This window comes from Dromiciops gliroides, chromosome 3 (assembly GCF_019393635.1).
Source record: "Dromiciops gliroides isolate mDroGli1 chromosome 3, mDroGli1.pri, whole genome shotgun sequence".
Classification (NCBI taxonomy): Eukaryota; Metazoa; Chordata; class Mammalia; order Microbiotheria; family Microbiotheriidae; genus Dromiciops; species Dromiciops gliroides.
Genome location: NC_057863.1, coordinates 614410691 through 614437320, shown reverse-complemented (window position 1 = coordinate 614437320; position 26630 = coordinate 614410691). Strand labels below are relative to the sequence as shown.

The 26630-nt window shown below is 44.5% G+C and overlaps 1 protein-coding gene across 2 annotated transcripts in view; it reads right to left on the bottom strand.

The window, feature by feature from the left end:
* Positions 1–16673, bottom strand: part of TMCO4 (transmembrane and coiled-coil domains 4) — a 114742-nt gene extending 98069 nt beyond the window's left edge. For both annotated transcript variants that reach the window (XR_006355780.1, XM_043998194.1), the window contains exons 1-2: positions 16584–16673; positions 2069–2246 (exon numbers count right to left, since the gene is read on the bottom strand). Coding sequence is in view for 1 of the 2 variants with exons in the window: in XM_043998194.1 (XP_043854129.1) it covers positions 2069–2238 (170 nt within the window). In the remaining variant the exon portion in view is untranslated. The remainder of the gene's footprint in view (positions 1–2068; positions 2247–16583) is intronic.
* Positions 16674–26630: the final 9957 nt, after the last annotated feature.

The window sequence follows — 26630 nt, the reverse complement described above, 5'->3', positions numbered from 1 at the left end:
ACTTTATTAAGTGGCTAATAAATCACAAACTTAATGATGATAATCCTGCAACAACAATAATAACAGTTAACATGCATATCGCTCTTTACAGTTTACAAAGTGCTTTACAAATATAATCTCATTTCATCCTCACAATCTCCTTGAGAGAGAGGTGCTATTATTACCCTTATTTTACAGATGAAGAAACTGAGGCAGATGGTGAAGTGACTTGCCCAGGGTCACACAGCTAGGAAGTATCTGAGTTTGAACTCAGGCCTCCCTGATTCCACTGTGCTACCTAGATGCCCAAAGCACCAACTTTATGAGGCACAAGTGTTAAGTTCAAGTCCCGGCTCTACCCTGAACTTACTGTGTGATCCTGGGCAAGTCACTTCCCTTCCTTATGCCTCAGTTTTTATATTTATAAAATTAATAACAACTCTCATTTTCTACAGAGCCTTAAAGTTTTAGAAAGTGTTTTCCTTACAATGTCCCTATGTGGTAAGTAGTGAAAAGATTCTTACTTCCATTTTACAGATGAGGAAACTGAGGCAGAGAGGTCATATAACTTGCCCTTCATGGAGAATCACAGAATCGAAGAGCTGTAAACCTCAGAGGTTACCCAATCCAATTTCTATTCAACCAAGAATCCTCTATGACATCCCTGACATGTGGTCATCCAGAATCCACCCAAACATCTCCAGGAAGAGTAAATCCGACACCTACTGAGGCAAATCCACTGGAGAGCTCCAAGTGCCAGAAAGTACCCTATGTAGGACTGAACCCAAATTGGCCTCTGCCTCTCCCATCCACTGCTCTAGGACCAAGCAGAACAAGTCCAAATGCCTCCTGTGCATGCCAGCCGTTGAGTTGCTTTAAGAGTTCAAATCTTATCCTCTCCAGGCCTGATGCTCCCAGCACCCCCTGACTGATCCATGAATGCTATGGTCTCCAGGCATCTGACCATCCTGGTCACCTCCCTGCAGGACACCCCCCAGCCCACCCACATCCTTCCCAAAATATGCCATACAAAACTGTTTCTGGAAACTGTGGCCATTTCACTAGACCTTCCACAAACTCCATCCAAGATGATATTAAACTCATAATGACTACTATTTGGGTCAAAGTTGGGATTTGAACGCAGGTTTATAATTACATGTCAGACTCTATTCTGAACATCCAACATGCAAGTTACATACAATTTTTAGCCAAAAAAATTTTTAATAAATTTTTACCCAACACTTAGAAGTCATGCATGAATCAATAGGGGCAGCTAGGTGGTACAGTACAGAGTGCTGGGCCCGAGTCAGGAAGATTCATCTTCCTGAGTTCAAGCATGCCTTAGACACTTAATAGCTGTGTGACCCAAGGCAAGTCACTTAACCCTCTTTGCCTGTTTCCTCATCTGTAAAATGAGCCAGAGAAGGAAATGGCAAACCACTCTAGTATCTTTGCCAAAAAAACCCAACAACACCCTAACCTGGGGCCACAGAGGGTCAGAACGGTGGTACAGATGAAGGATGGTGGGAAAAGAAGGGTAAATACAAAATGATATCCGATCCCTTCATAGATGGTTTATTCCTTACTAAGGAGATAAAGTGTCTTTACTAGGATTTTCCATCCAAATAATTGTGTCCTGCAAAATATTTGGTCAACAAAGTCCCAAAATAATTCTTAAAAAAATCAGCCAATTTAGATCTTGGCAAGAAATGAGGGTAATTAGATATGATGACAGACCAGCTAAAAGAGGGTCTTCTATGGGAAAGAAAGAATATAATGAAACATTATATTCTCTACATGGTGTAATCCTATCTAATCTATAGCCTGGGGACACTGTAGAGATGACTCATGTGTTGAACAATGAAATTGGATTGGGTGATTTCTGATATTCTGTGTTCTGAGGGTCCCCCCAGTTCTGATATTCTGTGTTCTAAGGGCCTTCTCAGCTCTGATGTTCTGTGTTCTAAGACCTTTCTTAGCTCTGACATCCTATGTTCTAAGGGCCCTCCCAGATCTGACATTTGATGTTCCAAGGTCCTTCCCAGGTCTCAAAATCAAGGATTCCATGATTCTAAGTGAAAGCAGTCACCTTTGTTCTGGTTCTGGAAACAGCCAAGCCAGGGACATCCCACAGAGGGCAGTATAGGCGAAACGACTTGCTTCTTCCAGCTCCTTGCCTGTGGGCAGAAGCAGCTCTGCTTCTCTGGCTGGCTCGGGGTGCTTCCCAGACCCTTGGCCCTGCCCCGCTGGGGTTGCCATCCTCCAACCTGCCATAAATATAGTACATGTTAGTCACCAAGGAGCACCGAAAATTCTTTGTATTGAGATTCCCCGAACCTAACAGTGCCCAGGGCATAGGGCCTGGGTTCCTGTTCTGGCCTTGAACTTGTATCCCCTCTCTTAACTGAGCTTACCTTGCTCAGAGGTATGTGGATAAAAAAAGAAACAATATATTTGAAGAGGATCTCAGTTCTTGGAGGAATGAGAGCCATATACACACTTCATATATAGTCTTCATACACATACACACACACACATTCAATTCAACAAACATGTATCAAATACCTACTATGTGAGAGGCAGCATGAGGTAGCAGGTAAAGGGCCAATCTTGGAATCAGTAAGGCCTGGGTTCAAGTTTTGCCCTTGAGACATACTAGCTAGGGACTACAGGCAAGAGATTACAGTTTTGAAGCTGTTAAGAGACCTTGGAAGGGCCGCTAGGTGGTGCAGTGGATAGAGCACTGGCTCTGGAGTCAGGAGTACCTGAGTTCAAATCCGGCCTCAGACACTTAACACTTACTAGCTGTGTGACCCTGGGCAAGTCACTTAACCCCAACTGCCTCACTTAAAAAAAAAAAAAAAAGACCTTAGAGATTAACTAGTCAGACATTGCTTATTTTGTCAGTAAAGAAATCACAGCCCAGATATGTGTGAGAAAAAAAGATCATATTTGGACTCCTCAGAGCCCTAAAGACAGAGTGAATCTAGTTTCAAGCCCCACAACCTTATTGCCACCCCGCGCCCCCCCCCCCATTCCCAGCAAGGGGCTGCCTGGCACACAAGACTCTGAGGAGTCAAGGCTCCTGGGCCTTAGGCCTCAGCAGGGCCTGGAACGAAGCCTGTGTCTTATGGGAGCCGAGCTAAGCTGAGAGTTCACCTTGAAGCATCTGGGGTGATTCCAATGTGACCCTGATGTTCAAACCCCGACTTAAATTTTGTTTCTTGATAAATTATGTATGGTTATGTGTGTTAACACAGCACTGTTCTAGTGAGGAATGGGGACATTCTTGCCCAGAATAAGGTTAAGGCCTAGTGCTGCAATCTGATTGGCTGACCAATGCAATCTGATTGGTTGTTAATGGGGCAGTCTGATTGGCTGATACAATCTGATTGGTCCTTACAGTTACCATATATGGGGGGGGGGTTCATACTATATGCTGTGATTGGTTGCTTTTGTAATGCTATGTGTAAATGAGAGCTGTAATGTGATTAATCCAGAGGGACCCTTGAGGGGTATAAATAGAGGTGAGGGCCCTCACTTCAGTGTACTCTTTGGCACATTCAGAAGAGTGCCTATCTTTGGGCAATACTTGAGCTGCTCAACACAATTAGAGCTGTTAGCAGCATTTCTAACATGTGAAACAGCTTGCTCAAAGTCACAGAGATAGTAAGTAGTAAAACTAGTCCCCAGATTTCCATTGTGCTGTGCTGCCTTCCCTAAGAGGTCATTTAACTTCCATTCCTCAGCAACTCTCTAAGACTAGAAGTAAAAAAAGATGATAGCAGATTCTCATTAGTGGAGAGAACTTCCATCCTGAGAGTTACCTCAAAATAATGAAATCACAAGTATGGATTTTTTAAAAAGCGGAAGGCACTGGGCTTATAAAAAGGACCAAAAATTCAAACAGTCCCTTACCTCAAAGCTTACATTCTCCTTATCTCCTAATAATAGTTCTCATTTGTATAGTCCTTTAAGGTTTAAAAAACATTCCTCACAACAAGTAGGTAGAAGATACAAGTATTAAGAAGGCAAGACTTGTAGTCAGAGGTCCTGGGTTCATATTCCAGCTCTGCTACTACCCATGTGGCCTGGGGTTAGTCATTTTGCTTTTCAAAGCCTTGGTTTCTTAGTAATAATAATAACTTATGACATTTCTAGGTTTACAAAGTGCTTTACAAATCATTTCATCTTTACAATAACCCTGGGAAGTACATACTATTATTATCCACATTTTACGGATGAGAAAACTGAGGCAGAGAATGGTCAAGTAATTTAACCAGGGTCACATAACTAAATAAGTGTTTATGGCTGGATTTGAATTCAGGTCTTCCTGATTCCATGTTTAACACTGTCTATTGAGCTACCTAGATGTCTGATATCATCTGTAAAATGAAAAGGTTGGATCAGGTGAACTTGAAGCTTCTTTCAGCTCTAAAACTATGACTCCCCTTTTGCAAAGCAAGAAATGGACTCAGAATTGTTAAATGACTTGTCCAAGGTAATAGAAGACAGGAGAGATGAGGAGACACTACGGGCTAAGGGAGCATTGTAAGCAAAAGCAATTTTTTCCCAGTCACTGAACAAGCAATATGTGCCTGGCACTGGGCTCAACACTAGGAATATGAAGTCAAAAAACAGAGTCCATGCCCTTAAGGAGCTCATATTCTAATGGGAGAGACAATATGAAAATATACATGTAAATATAATTATATATAAGACATCTACAATGATCCCATGTGGTACAGGGTATACTGGAACTGTGTGGGAGGTTTTTTGCTTGTTCAATTCGCACTTTAAGCCTAGTAGAATATTTTCCTCACAATAGCCTTGTGACTGAGTACACTAAATAGCTGAAAAAACTAATATTCAGAGAGAGGAAGTGACGACCAAAGTCACATGGCTATTAAGTATCAGATCCAGGATTTGAAGCCAAGTCTCCGGACTCTACATTTAACCCTCTTTCCATTACATCTCAGCTACTAAAGTATAAGACAAAGCCTGGCTCTATTTCTTTGCTCAAACTGCGTCCTCCATGCCTCTTCTTCTGTGTTCCCCAGAATCCCTCTCTGAAGCCACCTTCTACATGAAGCCTTTCCTGATTCCCTTACAATTTCCCCACCCTCCCATGCTGGGACCCTCTGCCCAAATTTCCTGTTTACTTTGTTTTTATTCACCTCATATAGATTTTGAATCGACTTAGATTATACTCTATTGTCTCTCCCATTATAACAGCAAGATCCTTAAAGAGTAGGAATTGTTTCATTCTTTATATTTGGGTTACCTCTAGCACAATGCCCAGCACATAATGGGTAAGGTTTACTATAAACTGATTGGTTGATTGAAATCATTTCCTTCATGGAAGTAAGCAGTGGGGAACAAGGCTGGAAAGGAAAATCAGTGCATGAGTGTGGAAAGCCTCAAGTGCCAAGGGGAAGAGTTTGCATAGGAATTTGAAAACAGGACCTCTGACTCCCATGATGCATTAATGGAATCCTAGGAAGCAGCCCCGGATGGATTGTTTGGTGTCTGGTTTGCAGATCTCTGACACCATTTACCTTCATGTGTGAAAACAACAATAAAAACAGAGATTAAGAGAGAGTTGTGAGGGGCAGCTAGGTGGCGCAGTGGATAGAGCACCGGCCCTGGAGTCAGGAATACCTGAGTTCAAATCCGGCCTCAGACACTTAACACTTACTAGCTGTGTGACCCTGGGCAAGTCACTTAACCCCAATTGCCTCACTTAAAAAAAAAAGAAAAAAAAGAAGAGAGACTTGTGGGCAGCTAGGTGGCGCAGTGGATAGAGCACCGGCTCTGCAGTCAGGAGCACCTGAGTTCAAATCCGGCCTCAAACACTTACTAGCTGTGTGACCCTGGGCAAGTCACTTAACCCCAATTGCCTCACTTAAAAATAAATAAATAAATAAGATAGAGTTGTAAATATCCATTTATTCAACAAAGCCCCCAAATTATTTAGGGTTAGATTAAAAATTCAACACGTGGCTAAGACATAACCTTTGCTCTCACAAAATTGAACTATAATATGATAAATTATATAAGGTAGTATAATGGTGACATGAACTATATGTTTTAAGATATGCTATGTATTATAATGTGAATTGAACTATATAAGACATGCAGCTAGGTGGTACAGTGCATGAGGCCTGGAGCTAGGAGAACCTGAGTTCAAATCTGGCCTCAGATACTTACTAGCTGTGTGACATGGGGCAAATCACTTAAACATGTTTTCCTCAGTTTCCTCATCGGTCAAATGAACTGGAGAAGGAAATAGCCAACTTGCAGTAGATCTGCCAATAAAATCCCAAATGGGCCCACAAAGAGTCAGATTTGACTAATTAACTAAACAATAACAAGATCTGCTAAGTATTATAATGTGAACTGAACTATAAGACATGCTAGGCATTATATGTTATATGAACTATCATCTATTATAAGATAATGTGATATGAATGATAAGATCATCTAAGGGGCAGCTAGGTGATGCAGTGGATAGAGCACCGGCCTTGGATTCAGGAGGACCTGAGTTCAAATCTGGCCTCAGACACTTAACACTTACTAGCTGTGTGACCCTGGGCAAGTCACTTAACCCCAATTGCCTCACCAATAAAAAACAAAACAAAACAAAACAAACAAAAAAAATCTTTAAAAAAAAAAGATCATCTAAGACATGCTAGGTGCACTGGAAAGGTCCTAAAGCTATGTGAAATCTCTGGGGGAAAGGTCTTACTGACAATTAAGATCAGGGAGAACTTCCTGGAGGTGGTGGCCTTTGAGCTGGGTTTTAAAGGATAGCTAGGAATTCCACAGAAGAAACAGGGGGAGCAGTCGTAAGGACATTCAACAAGGTGCTAAGGTGAGACAGTACAGGGTGAACTGGGGGAGAGGGGAAGGGCAAATGATCATCCAGTTTGGCCGGAGCACAGGGTACACAGAAGGGAAAAGACAGAACCAGGGTCGTAAAGGAAGGATGCTAGACTGCATAGGGAGGGGGTAAGGGTCAGCGAGTCACTGCTCACTTTTGTATAAAGACCTGACATGACCAAATCTCCATGGAAGAAACATCACTGTGTTAGTTGTAGAGAGGATTGGGGGGTGGGGGGAGGAAGGCGGTTGAAGAGGGAGGGAAGACCTATTAGAAGCCTAAAAATCCTGGCCAACAGGACACACCTGATGTTATGCCATTTGATAAAATGAATAATGTGATGGGATTCCAGTAGTAGACCTTAAATGAATCTGATAACATGGATGGAACAGACACACTCCGTGCATAGTGCACACAGTAGGTGCTGGAGCTGCTTTACTTCAGGCTCTGGCTATATAATAACCTTATCTCTTAATTTCTCTGGACTTCAGTTTTTTCACCTGAAAAATGAGGTTACATTAGAGGGTCTCTAAAATTTCTTCCAGCTCTGACATCCTGTGTTCTAAGGGCCCTCTAAGCTCTGACATTCTATGTTCTAAGATCTTTTCCATCCCTGTTCTATTTCCCTCTCAGATCTAACACTGTATATAAATATACCATACAAGCAATCATCTCATTTTACAGAGAAACTTAGGGCCAGTTTCTTGAAGGCTGGGAATGGCTCACATTTGCAGTGCCTTGCCCAATGTGCACATAGCAAGTGCCCAATAAAGGTTTGTTGATTGATTAGTTTAAGGCACTTACTCAAGGTCACATATTAGGACCAAGACTGTGTATGATATGATTATGGATCTGAGTCAGATTAAACTCTGAAGATGGGATCTGGAAGGTACCCAGCCCTGCCCCAGTATAGTTCGTTTAGAAGTTTATTGCTTGTCAAATTCTCACTGTCTCCTTTAAGTTTTATTGCCAATTAACAGTATTTTTACTTCTGCTCAGTCTCCCCACTTGTCAGCTACATATTAGTTTTGTCTGCAATCCATCATGTGTCAGAACCCCAGTCAGTGGGTCAGGGAGTTTGCCCACCAATTTAATACTCGGGACTCAAGAAGAAAGGACGGGGCTCGGCACAGGATGCAGCAATTGAGTTGAGACCAGATGTTAAGTGACATGTCTCTTTTTCTCAGAGCAGAATCCCCTTGACCCTAGGGTCCCAACAATGTGTTATTCTTTTATTCTTTATTCTATTTCTTTGACTTCCCAACATAGCTGAAGATAAATTTTAACCCTGTCATCCTTAACAATGCTGAAGCACCTGAGTGACTCTTCCTGTTATTCAGGTTGAATATCTTTAGAGACAGGGGCCGGGAGAGGGGAGTCAGTGGGAACTGTGAGATCTGAAACATCTGACTGTCACTCCCCTGTTTCCTCTTCCTTTGGTTTGACCTTGTTCCCCCTCCCCTTTTCCCCCTTGTTCCTGGAACACATATGCATGTCTCCATACATTGATCACGAGCTGAACACGCACCCTGGGTGAGACAGGATTGGATGTTAGATTGTGAGCTCGACCTAGTGTGCGTGGGGACTTCCCCTCTGACCGACATTCCTATATAAGGTCAAGGAATGTATTGGCTGGCGCGGTTCGGGTATTGAACTTGCCCATTCCTAAGGGAATGTAATAAATCTGTTTCTGCTTGACTTGGTGGTCTCCTCGAGTTATTTGGGTAAACTGAGGCAGTTTGCTCCATACAACTGGAAGTTTCCTTCCCACTAATTTAAGGCTGCTCTCTTAGGATGGAACAGAGATGCCAGACCTAGATGACAGCTAGTCTGTGGGGCTCTGAGACTGAGCATACAAATGAGGTGTGTCACTGGGTGGGGACAGGGAGGGATTTCACCTTGAGTACCCTTTAATTAGCCAGCTTCTGACACTATTAATAACACAGTTGTTTACACTTGGGGGGCACCAGAGAACATTCTACCACCACTGGGGGCTGGCAGCCCATTCTTCCTCAAATAAAGTGAACTCGAGACCCAGACATCCTGGCACCTTTGATGGTGGAAGAACAGGCAGAACCAAAGGCAAAATCAGGTCCCAAGCACTACCTGGGCCATTCATCTCAATCAACTCCAAATAGCAGTGAGTGCTAGGGGAGTGCAGGGCAATGGGGGTTAAGTGACTTGCCACAGTTAGTATGTGTGAAATGTCTGAGGCCAGATTTGAATTCAGGTCCTCCTGAATCCAGGGCTGGTGCTTTATCCACTGTGACCCACTTTCCTACCTGCCTTTTATGAGCCAAGAGGATGATCATCACAACTGTACCTCTTTTTATGGCATCAAAAGGTTTTTGGAGCATCCTTCCCCAAACCAGAAGTCCTCCTCTCTCTGCCTTTCTGTCCCATTTCCCTTGGTCCCAAACCCATCCAGGTGCCTCAGTGTTCACAAGGTTTGGAGAGAATGGAGCCACCAACTCTCTCTCTCTCTCTCTTTTTTTTTTTTTTAGTGAGGCAATTGGGGTTAAGTGACTTGCCCAGGGTCACACAGCTAGTAAGTGTTAAGTGTCTGAGGTTGGATTTGAATTTAGGTACTCCCGACTCCAAGGCCAGTGCTCTATCCACTGCACCACCTAGCTGCCCCGACCAACTCTCTTCCTTCTGATGAGGTAGAGGGCCACCAGGCTGGACCATCTTTCCCTGATGCTCCCACCTGTAGACATACTGTCATCTGGCCTATCTGTAACCCCTGGGACCTTGCCATCTGCCCCACTGCAGCTCTCTTAGATGCCTTCTGGGCTGTTACACTCTCCCTGCAGCACAGTCTTTCCTCCCCATTCACCGGAATGCCTTGAGGGCAAGATTTTTCTTGTGTCCCCAGTGTACTGCTTGGCACACAGTAAGCACTTAATAAATACTTTTTTATGGGTTATTTTTTAAAAATCCATTCATTCAATTCCCCTAATAGGTAGGCTGTACAAAGACTAGCAGTCCCATTCCAGAGCTCAGAAAGTTGGGGATCAATGAGGTCAAACAGCTAGCTCCAGGTCACACCAGTATGACCTAATCCAAGCATCTCAACTCCAGCTCTTTTCACTACACCAAGGCGGGAGAATAGATGTTCTTCTCATCACTGAATTAGGAAAAACTAGCCTTCTCCGGCGCTGTCTACATTAAAAAACAAACGGCTTTTCCTGAGCAAAATGTTAATAACTGTTTGCCTCCACCCCCAATATCCTTAAGGAAATTTAAAGTAACACCTTTGAGTTTGAATTCAGATTTTCTAATTTCCTGAGATCTTCCCAGTTAAAATATATTAATGAGGGGGCAGCTAGGTGGAGCAGTGGATAGAGCACTGGCCCTGGAATCAGGAGGACCTGAGTTCAAATCTGGCTTCAGACACTTAACACTTACTAGTTGTGTGACCCTGGGCAAGTCACTTAACCCCCATTGCCTAAAAAAATAAAAAAATAAAATAAATAAATAAAAATATATTAATGAGGCCGGAGGTTTTTAAGAACACAAACCAGAAAAACCGGATCCCTGACCCAGGTCACAAGTGGGGAACTTGAGGCGTGGACTAGATGATGAAGTTGAATTTATTTTTACATAATTTATCATCTGTCCCTCCCACTGCCCACCCCGCTACTGAACAACAAAAGACAAAAAGAAAAAGGAAAACCCTCATTGTAAACATGCACAGTCCAGCAAAACAAATTCCATCTCGGTCATAATGAAAATGTTTGTCTCTGCATTTTAAGTTCATCTTTTCTGGTAGGAGATGAGTCAGTGCTATCATTTAACCAAGTGGCCTCTGAGAAATGAAATACTCCCAACAAAAAGCAAAATCCCCTCAGAAACCTTAAAAATTGGGAGGCCACATGTTATGATGGAAAGGATGCTAGGTTGTCAAGGAGACCTAGGATCAAGTCTCAGCTGGCCTACTTACTACATGTGTGACCTTGGGCAAGTCACCTTCCCTACTCTGTAAAATAAAAAAGGTTAAACTAAGGTCACTTCCAACTCTAGGTTTAGTATCTGTGACCTTCATTGGCTCCCTATTGGCCAGATAAGGAGCAGCAAGGGGGCACCATAGTGCATAGAGCACTGGGCTTGGAATCAGGACATCTTTCTGAGTTCAAATCTGATCTCAGACCCTTAGTATCTGTGTGACCCTTGGCAAGTCACTTAACTTTGTTTGCCTCAGTTTCTTCATCTGTAAAATGAGCTGGAGAAGAAAATGGCAAACCACTCCAATATCTTGGCCAAGAAAACCCCAAATGGGGTCAGGAAGAGTCAGACACTACTGAAAAATGACTGAACGACAACATTGCCTGACAAAAAGATACGATCATAGCACTGAAAGGAACTAGAGATCACCTTGTTCAACCCCTTCATTTTATAGATGAGGAAAGTGGCACCCAGAGCCAGAATTTGAACCCAGGCCGGATTCCAAATCTTTCTACTGTACCACAGCTGATTCTCTATTCAATTAAATTCAACAAGCATTTGTTAAGCATCCATCACTCCAATCAATTAACAGGCCTGGATGTGCTGGGTCCACAAAGAAAAAAAATTCACAATTCCACCCACCCAGGAGTTTAGATGAGTCAAAGAAAATGACTTGTAGTTATAAGTAAATACCAACCAAGTGACTTCTACATCAGACATGATGACATTTTGGAATGGAAGGAAAGAAACAGGAATTTATTAAACACCTACTGTGTGTCAGGCACTGTCCTAATAAGTGATTTTATAAACATGACCTCATTTGATGCTCAATACAACCTTGGGAGGTAGGTGCTATTTTTATCTCCAGCTTACATCTGAGGAAATTGAGTTAGAGGTTGAGTGACTTGCCCAGGGTCACACAGCTACTAAGTATATAAGGCTGCATTTAGACTCAGGTTTTCCTGTCTCCAGGCCCACCATTACATCCACTGAACTTAAGCGAACTCTAACTTGTATCATACTTCTCTGTGTGACTGTCTTTAGAATACAAGCTATTTGAAGGCAAGGGCCGTTTTCTTTTTGTCTTTGTATTTTCAGCACCTAGCATGCATAGTGCTTGGCACAGAGTTGGTGCTTAATAAATGTTTATTTGACCCATAATTTCCACTTAGGCAAGGTAAGGTCCCTGAGGGCAGGGCCTGGGCTTCATACAGAGCACGATGATCTACACAAAGCAGATGCTCAATAAACGCTTGTTGAAATGGTGAACAGTTGGGTGATTAAATGAATGTATTAACCAGGCCACTTGATGAGGGAATGAGAGGAGGTCAGTGTGCACCTAGCCTCTGCTAGGCACTGTGTGGGAGACAAAGCTGTGGAAGGCAGAGTTCCTGTCTCAGAGGAGCTAAGAAGAAACAAAAATAACAAGACCAACCCAAGAAAAAGACGAGACCACACATAGACATATAAACAAATGCTTTACACTCAGGACTGAGGCTCTAAGGATAGTGATTTACAGAGAGAGAAATGAAATAGAGGATCTGCATTCTTCTCAAGTAGCTTCAGACAGGCCTGAATCCCACTTTAGAATCTCATCATTGGGTCTCCAGCTTAACAAACTGAGCCAGAAATTCAAATGCAGCCTGTTATTTCTGCCATCCAAATGCATTTCCATGGTAACAGCTTAACTGATAAACCCAAAGGTCTTCAGATAATTGAGTTACTGAACTGGAGGGGAAAAATGTATATATTCACTGAAACTCCTTCCATCCCCATTTGAGACAAGACAGACCCCTGAAGACTTAAGGGGTTTAACAGCCAGTCTCTTGTAAGGCCTGAGATGGGTTATCTAAACTCTGTAGTGCCCTTCATTCCTCCCTCTGTCCCCTCAAAAAGTCCAGTATAAATGTAGGTGTGCCCCAGACTGGTCCAGTTCCAGAGGTTAGGGCTGGATCTGAAAGAGAGAGGTAAGGAGTGGCTCATCTCACCCCAGACTTATTGGAGGCAGAGACCTGCCTTACCCCAAAGTCGCAGTAATCATAACCACAGGAGGCAACACTCAAGAGGCAGGATTTGAACCTGGGTCCTCTGGCTTTAGAACTACTTTCTCCAATAATCTGTTGCCTGCAACGGGAGGACTTCCCTTCTATCTCTGGCAATAATCACTGGGGCTAATACAAAGGGATTTCATCCAACCAAAAAGCAACAAAAACTCACATTTCCATGGCACTTTAAGGTTTATTAAGCACTCTCCTTAATAACAATCCTGTGAAAGCTGGGAGTTCACGTTTATTATTTCCCTCATTTTATAGATAAGGAAATAGGGTCAGAGAGATTGGGTGATTTATTCAGTACGGTAAAGCCAAGACCAGAACTATATTTTCTGATTCCTTACTAAGTCCAATTCTCTTTCTACTACAGTATGCTTCACCTTTGAAACACCCAAGAAAGCCTCCCCTCTCTCCTCCACACAGCCAAATGATATACTGCAGGGTCAATTCAGTAGTAAGAAAGAGGACTGAGGAAAGGCCACTGGATTTGGTAATTAAGAGATTGTTCAGTTGGGTTGTGGGGCAGAAATCAGACTGCAGAGCTGAGAACCGAAGCAGAGAAGAAAAGGAAGCAATTAGCTGGTGGGCTTTTTCTAGAAGCTAGGCCACAAAAGGGAGGGGAGGCTGAATGACAGTCAAGGTCAAGTGAAGGGTGGTTTTTTTGTTTTGTTTTGTTTTTAAGAACAGAGGAGATTTGGATATGTTTGTAGGAAAGAAGTAGAGAAGAAGCCAGTGGATTAGAATGGAGAGATGGTGGTGGTGGTGGAGATGATGGAAGGGGCAAACTCCAGAAGGAAACTGGATGGATGGCACAAGAAGTTTTAACCTTAATGAGGAGAAGGGTTCTCTCTTCATTGGAGACTGGAGCAGGGGCAGCTAGATGTCGCAGTGGTTAAAGCGCTGGCCCTGGATTCAGGAGTACCTGAGTTCAAATCCAGCCTCAGACACTTAACACTTACTAGCTGTGTGACCCTGGGCAAGTCACTTAACCCCCATTGCCCCACAAAAAAAATAAATAAATAAAAGAGACTACTGGAGACTGGAGCAAATGAGAAGAGAATCCAGGGTGCCATTGGGGTTTATTGAGGTTAAAGAACAGTGTGCTCAGTCCCATCAAGTCACTATTCAAACCCTTCTTTAGTCTCTAGGTATGCTCAAGTGTCAAAGGATAGGCTCAGGGAGATGGGAGCTTGGAGGGTCTGAGGAAGAAGGAAGAGTTTGGGAGACCGGAAGTTGTCCTGGATGGCCATCAAAAACCAGGGAGAAGGGGGCAGCTAGGTGGTGCAGTGGATAAAGGACTGGCCCTGAATTCAGGAGAACCTGAGTTCAAATCCGGCCTCAGACACTTGACACTAGCTGTGTGACCCTGGGCAAGTCACTTAACCCTTATTGCCCTGGAAAAACCCCCCAACAAAGTACTTAACCCCCATTGCCCCACAAAAAACAAAAAACAAAACAAAAAAACCCCAAAACAAAAACAAAAACAAACAAACAAAAAAACCCCAACAAAACCAGGGAGAGAAGAGGGTCCAGAGGGAGGTGTATTCAGGCCAGAAACATAGTACCAAGGGGAAATTTCAAGGGCAGGATGGATTCAAATCTATTTTTGTTTTCTTATACAAAATGGTTAATATGGGAATGTTTTACATGATTGCATATGTATAACCTATATCTGATTGTTTACCCCCTCAGGGAGGGGAGAGCGGAGGGAGGGAAGGAGGGATAGAATTTAGAATTCAAAACTTTAAATAAAAATGTTCATTAAAAAAAAAAATTTGGACCAAATGACAGGAGTGAGAGGTCCTTGTGATCCTCGAAGGACATTTCCTAATCTCAAAGTGACCTTATGTTCCTGGGCCCACAAAATGATAAGAATGGGCCACAAGGATTCTTTAGGCCCTTTCCAACTCTAGATCTAGGATCCAATATTTTAAAGGGCATTTCTCAGATTTCTCGGTTGCCATCTATAGTGAAAAGGAAAAGTTAAACAAGTTCTGCTACTAACTTAGTATGTGACCTTGGATAAACTATTCTTCCTCTCTGGGTCTCAATTTCCTAATCTACAAAGTGAAGGGACTAAATCTAGAATATCTAATCTTCCTCCCATCTCTGACATTCTGTGTTCTAAGGTTGCTCTGAGCTCTAATATACTATGGATGAAAGCCCTTTCCAGCTGTTTTAAGTTGCATGGTTCACTCTAGGTCTGCCATCCCATGTTTTAAGGTCCCTTTCAGATCTTCCACTCTGTATTCTAAGGGCCCTCCCAGCTCTGACATCCTGTGTTCTAAGGGCTCTCCCAGCTCTGACATCCTGTGTTCTAAGGGCCCTCCCAGCTCTGACAGTTACTGATCCTTCCCAGCTCTGACATCCTGTGTTCTAAGGCCCCTCCCAGCTCTGACATCCTGTGTTCTAAGGGCCCTCCCCCCTCTGACATTCTGTGTTTTAAGGGCCCTCCAATTTCTGACATCCTGTGTTCTAAGAGCCCTCCCAACTTTAAAATCCTTCAAGTCAAGGGCAATTTTACTAAATTGTTTCCAGAAGGCTAGTCAGGTGCTATTACTGCCTGACCTAGGGCATAGCATCCTTCACTGATTTTTTTTTTTTTTTTAGTGAGGCAATTGGGGTTAAGTGACTTGCCCAGGGTCACACAGCTAGTAAATGTTAAGTGTCTGAGGCCGGATTTGAACTCAGGTACTCCTGACTCCAGGGCCGGTGCTCTATCCACTGCACCACCTAGCTGTCCCGAATTTGTTTTTTTTTAATGAACATTTTTATTTAAAGTTTTGAATTCTAAATTCTATCCCTCCTTCCCTCCCTCCGCTCTCCCCTCCCTGAGGGGGTAAACAATCAGATATAGGTTATACATGTGCAATCATGTAAAACATTCCCATATTAACCATTTTGTATAAGAAAACAAAAGAAAAACAATGAAAGAAAGTGAAAAATAGCATGCTTTGATCTGCATTCAATCAATATCCTTCACTGAATTTGGAGGTCACTAAGGGTTGAAGGAGGCAAGTAGGTGGCTCAATGGATAGAGTGCTGGGCCTGGAGTCTGGAAGGCCCGAGTTCAAATCCAGCCTCAACTAATTAACCTGTTTTTCTTCACCCGCTAGAGAAGGAAATGGCAGCCCACCATGCCAAGAAAACCCCGTGGACGGCACGCTGCACTGGGTGACCAGGAGTCGGACATGACAGAAGAGCAATAAGAGGGGCTGAAGAACCAGGGGCAAGCGAGGCGGTGGCCCCCTCCACCCTAAGGAGGAGGGGGTCTGGCCATGGGCTGGAGGAGCCCCGGGGAAGGCTGAGAGGACCGGGAAGGGGCCGCAGCGCAGAAGTCAGGGCGCGCGGTGGGGGCGGATCTGGCCCGCGGAAGTTTGTGCCGGGGCAGGGGGCGGAGTTTGGAGAACAGCTGAAGTCCCAGCTGTAAGGGGGCAACGGGGCTGGGGGAGAGGGGCTCGGTGCACGCTGCTGCGGGGCAGAGGGGAGACCGGGAGATGGGCTGGGGGGGAGGGGTCCACACTAGCCCTCTCAGCGCGGGAGGGAGGGAGGAAAGCACGCAGTCGTGGGAGGGGGAGGAGAGTTCAAGGACAAAGTAACCTGCGGTCCGGGGGGCCCGGGAGTGGGGTGGGAGGGCGGCCGCGCGGCCGGAGCTCTGACTGCAAGGCTGGGCTCCCCGCCCGGGGCAGCCCCCCAGCCCCCTCCCGCCCTGCGCTCAGCCTTACCCGTGTGTTGGCCCCAGCTCCTTCCCCGCCGGCTCCGCCCAGGCTGCCAGCCCTGGCCCCTCCTCCTCTTCCTCCCCCCAGAGCCCGAGAGCAGCAGCCCAGCCCCAGCCCACCGGGGCGGGGGCATGACGCCACTGGCCGCCGGCGGGCCCCGGCTGGCCCCGGCTGGCCCCGAGGTGCCCCGCCCAGGCTCGGAGGCAGAGGGATGCTCAAAAGATGCTCCAAGGGAGGAAGAAGACCGACCCAGCAGCGCGATCCGGGTTCGAGTTCCGCTTTGTCATCCATCAGTGTGCTTTTATCAAGCACCTGCTGTGTGCAGCTGGACAAACAGGAAATAGCCCCTGTCCTGCTGGAGCTTAGAGTCTGTGTAGGGAGGGAGCAGATGCGAAGGGATGGGGAGACACCCCAGCATCTGGGAGGTCCGTGAAAGCAGGCAAGGGACTTAAATCCTAAGAGGAGGAAAAGGCAATACTAATGGAGTCCCCAAACACGCTGGGAAATGGCTCTCCCAGCCTTCCACTTCACAGCAAGTCTGGTCTCCAGGGGCTTCTGATTGGCTCGGTCTAAAGCTGTGGATTGGGGGCCCCTAATATCAACCCACTGGTTAACGTGCCTCTAATGTCTAACCGGTGATTCACTAATAAGAGCTAGCGTTTATAGAACTCTTTGAGGTTTGCAGAGCACTCGACAAGTCTTCTCTTATTCTCAGACAGCCTTGGGAGGTAGGGGTTATTATCATCTCCATTTTACCTTCTCACTTCCTCTTCCCATCCATCACCTCTGACTTTCTTCAAGAATCATCTCAACCTTAGCTGCAGGAGGCTTTTCCTACCCCACCCCCTTCCCCTAGCTGTGAGCGCCTTCTGCTCTGAGCTCTCTCATCTTCCCCACTGCCCATCTCCCAACCTCATAACTTCACCCTCCGATATCACCTTTATTCTATTCTCTAACAAAGAGGCCAGGGCCTTGTCTCCCAGTCCAGTTCACTCGTTACAAAGATTCTGGATCATCTCATCTTCTCCAGAGGATAACTCGCCATTGGCCTCACTCTAACTTTAAATCTCTTTCTATTGATTTCTTCCCCTTCTGCCTTCAAACTCACCCAAGTCTTTCTCATCTTGAAGACTGGTTCCGACCATCTCTGCTGGCTGTAGTCTTCTATCTCTTCTCCCCTTCTCAGCCAAACTCCTTGAAAAACAAACCTGTCGATACTTGTACCTCCATTTCCTTTCCTCTCCCCCTCTCTCTCTCTTTTAAACCTTCTATAATCTGGCTTCTGACTTCATCACTAAACTGAAACTGCTCCTTCCAAAGTTACTAATGATATCTGGATTGATAAATCTAATGGCATTTTCTCAATTGTCTTTCTTGAACTCTCTGCACACTGTTAACCAACCTTTCCTCTTAGACAACTTTGCCCTCCCACTGCATCCTAAGGACCTCCAGGCCTTGCCATTTGGCCTCTAGTTGCACCCTCTTATAGATTATTCTCCATTAGAATGTAAGTTCCTTGAGGGGATTAATTTTTGTATCTGTATCCCCATTGCTTCCACATAGTATGTATTTAATAAATCTTCATTCATTCATTCATCCATCCTAAGTAAGATTCATCCCAGTTTTGACATTGTATGTTCTAAAGCCTCTTCTAGCTCTGAAATTCTATGTTCTAGGGTTCCTTTCAGCTGAGACATTATAGGTAAGAGTTTCTTAATTTTTTTGAGTCAAAGATGCTTTTAACAGTCTGATGAAGCTTATGGACCCTATCTCAGAAAAACATTTTTAAATGAATAAAATAAAATACATGGGATTACAAAGGAAACCCATTATATTAAAATGGTTATAATACATCTATATATCTATATATTTAAAACTTCATAGGCCCCAGGTTAAGAACCCCTATGAAATTCTAAAACCCCTTCTAGCTCTGACATTCTATATTCTCAAGTACTTTCCAACACTGACATTCTATATCCCAAGGCCTCCCTCGGGTCTGACACTCTATATTCCAAGGTCCCTTCCAACTCTGACACTTTGTGTGTTAAAACCTCTCCCAGCTCTGACATCCTATATTGTAAAGTCCCTCTCACTTCTGACAGTTTATGTTCCAAGATCCTTCCAGCTCTAAAATTCTTTGATTGTGTGATCTGGAAAGAGAAAGGCAGAGAAGAAATATGAAGTCTTCAGTTTCCAAGTTTATGGAGAAAGTGAACACAAAATTGTTCCCCACTTACTGAAACACTAAAGTTCCCACATATATCTTGAAAGGGTAAACTTTTGACTCATAAATGTCTTTCTTCCTCAAGAGGCAGTCAAGCATTTATTGTGCCCATTATGTGCCAGGCACTATCATAAGTGCTGGGGATAGGAAAAAAAAGACAAGAGACAGTCACTGTCCTCAAGGAGCTCACAGTCTGATGGGTTCTACTCCTGATGGATTTAAGGAACTCAATCCAGTAAATGATACAGACTCAAACTATAAATGAATTATCAGAAAGTTCCTACCACTGACATCCTTCTCCAAAATAACTAGGTGGCTCAGTGGATACTGTTGGTTCTAGAGTCAGGAAGACCTGAGTTCAAATCTAGCCTCAGATACTGACTAACTCTATGACCCTGGGCAAGTCACTTAACCTCTCTCTGGCTCAGTTTCCTCATCTGTAAAAAAACAAATACAAAAAATGATAGAATGGCTGTGAATACAGAGTCAGGTGTCCTAGTAGTCTAGATGACTATGAAGAAGGCTGGATTTCAAGTTAGAGGGCTTGGACTCCAGTCCTGCCTCTTAGAACCTGTGTAATTTCTTTAAAAAAAAAGTATTTTATTATTTTCTAGTTACATGTAGAAATAGTTTTCAACATTTGTTTATATAATATTTCCAATTACAAATTTTTCTCCCTCCCTCCCCCCTCTCCTAGACAGCAGCAATCTGATATAGGTTATAAATACATAATAACATTAAACATATTTCTGCATTAGTCATGTTATACAAGAAGAATCAGAGTAAAAAGGAAAAACCTCAAAAAACAACAGCACCAAAAACAAAAGAAATAGTATGGTCCAATCAGCATCCATATTCCACAGTTCCTTTTTTTTTTCTGGATTTGGAGAGCCTTTTCCATCATGAGTCCTTTGGAACTGTCTTGTACTGTTGGATTGGTGAGAAGAATCTAGTCTATCACAGCTGATCAACACATAATGTTGATGATACTGTGTATAATGTTCTGGTTCTGCTCATCTCACTCATCATCAGTTCATGCAAGTCCTTCCAGGTTTCTCTGAACTCTACCTGCTCTTCATTTCTTACAGCAAAATAGAATTCCATTACATTTATATACCACAACTTGTCCAGCCATTCCCCAATTGATGGGCATCCCCTCAATTTCCAATTCCTTGCCACCACAAAAAGAGCAGCTATAAATATTTTTGTACATGTGGGTCCTTTCCCCTTTTTTATGATCTCCTTGGGAAAAAGACCCAAAAGTGGTATTGCTGGGTCAAAGGGTATGCACAGCTTTATAGACCTTTGGGCATAATTCCAAATTGCTCTCTAGAATGGTTGGGTCAGGGGGCAGCTAGATGGTGCAGTGGTTAAAGCACCGGCCCTGGATTCAGTAGTACCTGAGTTCAGATCCAGCCTCAGACACTTGACACTTACTAGCTGTGTGACCCTGGGCAAGTCACTTAACCCCCATTGCCTGCAAAAAAAAAAAACCCAAAAAACTAAAAAACAAAGCAAAAACAATAAAAAAAAAATAGAATGGTTGGGTCAGTTCATAGCTCCACCAACAATGCATTAGTAGAACCTGTGTAATTTCAACCAAGTCACAAGACCTTTCTAGAATTCAATTTCTTCATCAAATGGGGGAAGAGGTTGGAGGTGGTGGCTGCCTAAGGTCTCTTTGCAGCACTGAATTCTGTGATTCCTTAACCTTGCTTAAAAAAAAAAAAAGTGAATAGTAATCAAGGTCTGGTCATAGACGATGTATAGATGATTATTTCAGGGATTCTAGGAAGGCTTTCCTGTGGTCTCAAAAAACCTGTCCCATTATTTGCTGGCTGATGCCTAGAACTGTACAAGTAGAGGAAACCATTCTCTTTAGTTTAAGGAATTGCTCCTGGATTAAAGACTGGGAAGGCTCAGGCTTTGAGCTAGTATTTAACATTTTAGAGTAACGAATCCCCTGGGGGAGACTACGAGGACACCAGGAGAAGCTGGGGGTATCTTTACCATTTTTGCTGTAACAGGGCTGGCCCTGATAGCAGTAGGTGGTCAGTCTCCTGATCCTTGTAGTGACTTTTTCTCCTCCTTGATACCAATTCCCTTCTCCCATATTTACAGCCTTCATCCAGGGGTGAGGACTAGCACTTCTGGTGCAAGCGCTGCCAAGCCCTTGTCAGGGCTGCTTCCTCACCTTTGGTGACTCCCTGGTATTCTACTTTCACTTGTGGCTCCAAGAAGCTGCAGCATGGGCAGCAGGCACACCCAGGTAAGCCATCTTGGCAGACAGGTTAAACCAGGTTGAAGGGAACCGACAGTAAGTTGGGGGGATGTCTACCCCAACTATGTGAAGACTTCCCCTGGTGGAAGGGGCGGATGAGAATCATTTGTTCCATTGGCTGCCAAGGTGGCTAAAGCAGGGACTATAGAGCATTTAGAACTTGGTCAAACATTGAAGACACCAGGGTCATCCATTGCATTGTGGACCATCGCCAGCCATCCCGAGTTTTGTCCTGGCATTCGGTGACTCTGGAAGAGAGAGTGAGGCAACTGTGCCTCACCTAAATCCATTTCTTGCATGAGTCAAGACATCACCCTATGATGTCATTGGTCCTCTTGGGAAATGAAGGACGAGCAATCTACAACCCTGTAAAATGAAAATAATAATAGCTCCTAACTCCCAGGGTAGGTACTGGGAGGATCAAATGAGATAGTATTTGTAAAGTGCCTGGCACACAGTAGGTGTTTAATAAATGCTTGTTTCCTTCTGTCCTTCTCTTTCTTTCCTTCTCTCCTTCCTTCCTTCCTTCCTTCCTCATAACTGAGTTCTTGGAGGCTCTGTGAATGGAACAGAAGCTCAGGTAGGTCTATCAAACTGGAAAGGTAGGAGGAGGGGCTTGGTGACAGAATGTATCTGTTTGGAGAGGCTCCTACTACTAGAGGATGACAATAAGGGACTACAATCAAGACATAGTCATTAAGAAATGTTGCTGAGGGGCAGCTAGATGGCGCAGTGGATAGAGCACCGGCCCTGGAGTCAGGAGTACCTGAGTTCAAATCCGGCCTCAGACACTTAACATTTACTAGCTGTGTGACCCTGGGCAAGTCACTTAACCTCAATTGCCTCACTAAAAAAAAAGAAAAAAAAGAAAAAAAAGAAATGTTGCTGAGGAAAAATCAAAAGGACTTGTTAATTGATTGAAGATAAAGGGGGGCGGGAAGCAGGGCAGCTAGGTGGCACAGTGGATAGAGCACCAGCCCTGGATTCAGAAGGACCTGAGTTCAAATTTGGCCTCAGACACTTGACACACTTACTAGCTGTGTGACCCTGGGCAAGTCACTTAAACCCCATTGCCCTGCAAAAAAACCCCAAAAACCAAAAAAACAAACAAAAAAGATAAGATGGGAGAGGGAAAGTAGAGTGAACAGTTACTCTAAGATTAATAGCACAAAAGACATATAAGTAATGAGAAACAGAAGTAGATTTAGGAGGATGTTCTTATTGTGTGATTATATTGAAGTCCCAAGGTTTCTGGGGTCCAGTCCCCCCTTCTGTGTGTCACAGGGGAAAGGAGGACGGGAGATTGGCAATGAAGGCCCATTCCTAGGAGCATTAGCAGGCGCTCTGCCCGGTGCCAGCCCGTGGTGTTTGGAGATCTGATGTTATACAGTAGAGGGGCCTGGCTCTCCACTTTGGAGCATATGCATATATGCAGGGTCTAATTCCTTGTCTCTTATTGAGTGGTCAGGAAAAACTTTTTGATTGGCTGCTGAGCTAGAACTGGGTGTACACAGAAAAGGCTCTAACCAGTCAAACCATTCTCTCTATTTCCAGGTGGTGAGGTAAAGAGTGCTGTAAGCCTCTGGGTGGGTGGGAGAGAAAGAGAGAGAGAGAGGAGAGAGGAGAGAGGAGAGAGGAGAGAGGAGAGAGGAGAGAGGAGAGAGGAGAGAGGAGAGAGGAGAGAGGAGAGAGAGAGAGAGGAGAGAGGAGAGAGGAGAGAGGAGAGAGGAGAGAGGAGAGAGGAGAGAGGAGAGAGGAGAGAGGAGAGAGGAGAGAGGGAGAGAGGGAAAGAGGGAGAGGGAGAGGGAGAGGAAGAGAAAGAGAAACAAAGAGAGACAGAGACAGAGAGAGAGTGCTGTCAGCTTCCCCTCCCCACTCAGGATGGCCTCATGGCCTTGCTGCTGCTTCTGTCACTGCATCTACTCTTCCCAGTTTGAGGGTGGAGGAGGACTGGAGACAGAATGTCTGTGAGAGCCAGCAGAGTTTGCCACTAGCTATGGCCACTGGAGCCCTGAGCCATGGGCACCTCTTGGGATGCATGAGATTGCCAAAGGAGAAAGTGTAAAGAGAGAAGAGTGGGGGCCTCAGAGGGGACAAGCCTGTATGACACTCCTCTTAGGTGCCAGGCCGTTGTGCTCAATGCTTTACAAATATTAGATAACCACATTTCTGGGTGAGGTGGAAGCAGCATCTGCTTGATTAGGCCGGGTTGATCTCTCCTTGAAGGGCCAGGAGTTCATCCTGGGGATTTGATTGGCACAGGGGACTAGGGCCTGAGTCATTGGTGTGACTTCCTGGCTGCCTGAGGTACAGAGCTGATAGCCCGGCCTGAGAGGAATTGGGGCTTCTCAAACCTGACAGAAGTCTCACTGCCATGGGAATTGACGAACCAATTTGGGCACTGCTACCTTGGCAACAGATCAGGAGGCAGAGGGGAACTGAATCCACCCGAATTGGTGCTGTGTCCTTATTGATCCTTTCGGTCACTGAGTAAACATCTCTTTGTCCAGTATTTTATGGCTCAGGAATATTTAATTGCCTTCCTTCCAGTCTGGAGCCTGAACCACTGGAAGTGGTCTGAGATAGACTCAGCCCAGAACAGTTGGGAGGAATATATCAGAGAATGAGCTGTTGTTAGAGTAGTTGAGCCAAGAGCATGTGCTTTCTCTGAAGCTAAGAGAGGACAGAATGTCCAGTGACTTGCATGCTGGTTAAAAGCATCCCAGCGGGGCAGCTAGGTGGCGCAGTGGATAAAGCACCAGCCCTGAATTCAGGAGGCCCTGAGTTCAAATCTGGCCTCAGACACTCAACATTTACTAGCTATGTGACCCTAGGCAAGTCACTTAACTCTCATTGCCCTGCAGGAAAAAAAAATCTGTAATTAAAAGCATCCCAGGCTACAGGGAAGCGCCTGGATCCAGCATCTAGGAGGTCCTGGGTGACCTTTGGGAGAGCAATTTTAATGGGGGCAGGAGTCAGATGGCAAGAGGGGAGAGTGAGAGGGTGTCAGTAGGAGACATACAAAATGTTTTCTTGACAGTCTCTGCTCCCAAGGAGTTCCCAGTCTGATGGGGGAGACAACATGGAAATAACTAGGTCCAAACAAGCTATAAACAGGATGAATCAGAAATAATCAGCAGAGCAAAGGCACTAGAATTAAGGGGGATCAGGAAAGGATTCTTAGAGAAAGTGAGACTTTACATGGGGCAATCCAGAGGGGCCAGGAGGTGGGGATGAGGAAGAAGAATGTTCTAGGCATGGAGGATAGTGAAAATGCCTGGACCGTGGGAGTGGTTAGTAGGAAAAAAGAAGAGAAGGGCTCAAGGAAGGCTTTTTTAGGATCCGGGAGATGAGGGATGAGGAGTCTGTGGTGAAGTCAAGATTTATGGGGGTGGGGGCTGGTGACTGCTGGAGCAAGGCCCTGGCAGAGGAGAAGGGAGGGAACAGGATCAAGGGTGTAGGTAGTGAGATTAGCCTCAGTGAGCCATTGTTCAGTCATTTTTCAGTCATATCTGACCCTTTGTGACCCCATTTGGAGTTTTCTTGGCAAAGATACAGAGTGATTTCCCATTTCCTTTTCCGGCTCATTTTACAGATGATGAAACTCAGGTAAACAGGGTTAAGTGACTTGCCCAGGGTCACACAGATAGTAAGCATCTGAGGCCAAATTTGAACTCAGGCCTTTTTAAAAATTAAAAATTAATTTTATTCTGTTTGTTTGTTTGTTTTGTTTTTGTTTTTTTAGTGAGGCAATTGGGGTTAAATGACTTGCCCAGGGTCACACAGCTAGTAAGTGTTAAGTGTTTGAGGCCAGATTTGAACTCAGGTATTCCTGAATCCAGGGCCGTGCTCTATCCACTGTGCCACCTAGCTGCCCCTTTATTCTGAACTTAAGAAATAAAACAAGCATTTCCATAACAGTAGAATGGGGGGGTGGGGATTGCACATGGATTTGCAAATATACTATGTACAGCCTGCTATTCCTTTTAAATATATAATAAAATTATCAAATAACTTTTTTCTTTCTCTCCTCCCCTGCCCCTGCCCCAAATGTAAAATCATTCCATTTATCAGTTATTTCTCTGGATGCAGATAGTTCTTGACTTCATGCCCAGTGCTCTATCCACTGTGCCACCAGCTGCCCAGGGAGCAGTAGGGATCTCTCTTTGGTGATCAGAGGGAAGGAAGAGAGGATTGGAGGATGATGGTTTAAGAATGGAGGAGGGGTTGGGCAGCTAGGCGGTACAGTGGATAAAGCACTGGCCCTGGATTCAAGAGGACCTGAGTTCAAATCCAGCCTTAGACAATTACTAGCTGTGTGACCCTGGGCAAGTCACTTAACTCCCATTGCTGAAAGAAGAAAGGAAGGAAGGAAGGAAGGAAGGAAAGAAAGAAAGAAAGAAAGAAAGAAAGAAAGAAAGAAAGAAAGAAAGAAAGAAAGAAAGAAAGAAAGAAAGAAAGAAAGAAAGAAAGAAAGAAAAAGAGAGGGAGGCAGCTAGGTGGTGCAGTGGACTCAGAAGGACCTGAGTTCAAATCTGACCTTAGACCCTTGATACTTACTAGCTGTGTGACCCTGGGCAAGTCACTTAACCCCAATTGCCTCACAAAAAAGAGAGAGAGAGAGAGAGAAAGAAGCAGAGAATGGAGGAGGGGGTTGAGGAAGCCCACACTGCATGGGCTCAACCTTCTCATTCAAGTTCAAAACAATGTCATCTATACTAAGTGTGTTGGGAGAAAGGATTCAGGGCAGAAATGAGGGGAGAGAGGAGAAAGAATTTATTGTGCACTCTCAGGAAGATGAGGGTTGACTTTAGGACTAATCTGATAAGCCATGAAGCAGAGGACTTGTACTTTCTTCCTGGTTCTTCTAGGGACTTCCTGCAGGTGTTTTAAAAAACCATAGCAATTCCAGCTTTCTACCGGGGCTGTCTCTCCCTTCTCCAGGCCATCCTCCACACAGCTACCAAGGTGATTTCCGCTCAGTGAAAGATCTGAACCAAGTCATTTCCTGCCTCAATTGTCTACATTGACTTCCTATTGCCTCTAGGATCAGATACAAGCTGTTCGGTTTGGCTTTTAAAGCTCTTCACAACTGGGCTCCACCCTCCCTTTCAAGGCATTATTCTCCTTCCTGTACTCTTCTATCATAATGGGAACACTCTATTACTTCCCTTCTTGTAATTTATGTCAGAGGCAGGGCTTGAACCCAGGTCTTTCTGACTCTGAGGCCTGCCCTTCACCTACTATGTCACACAACCTCTTCCTGGGAGGATAAGACATTTAGACAGGTAGATGAGTACAACATGATTTAAATAGGGGGAAAGCAGTGACATGTGGGGCGATGATGGAAAGGATCCCCCAGGAGAAGCCTGCCTCTAAATCTCTTGACATTGCATCAATATCTATAGAGTATACAGGCCATTTATGAGTTATTCATCATAGCTGCTGTGTGCCCAGCCCACCTCCTCCTCTAGTCATCCATCTGTCCTGATGATATCAATTCCTCATGGATAACGTGATACAGCCGACTTGTATCAGCTACCCCACT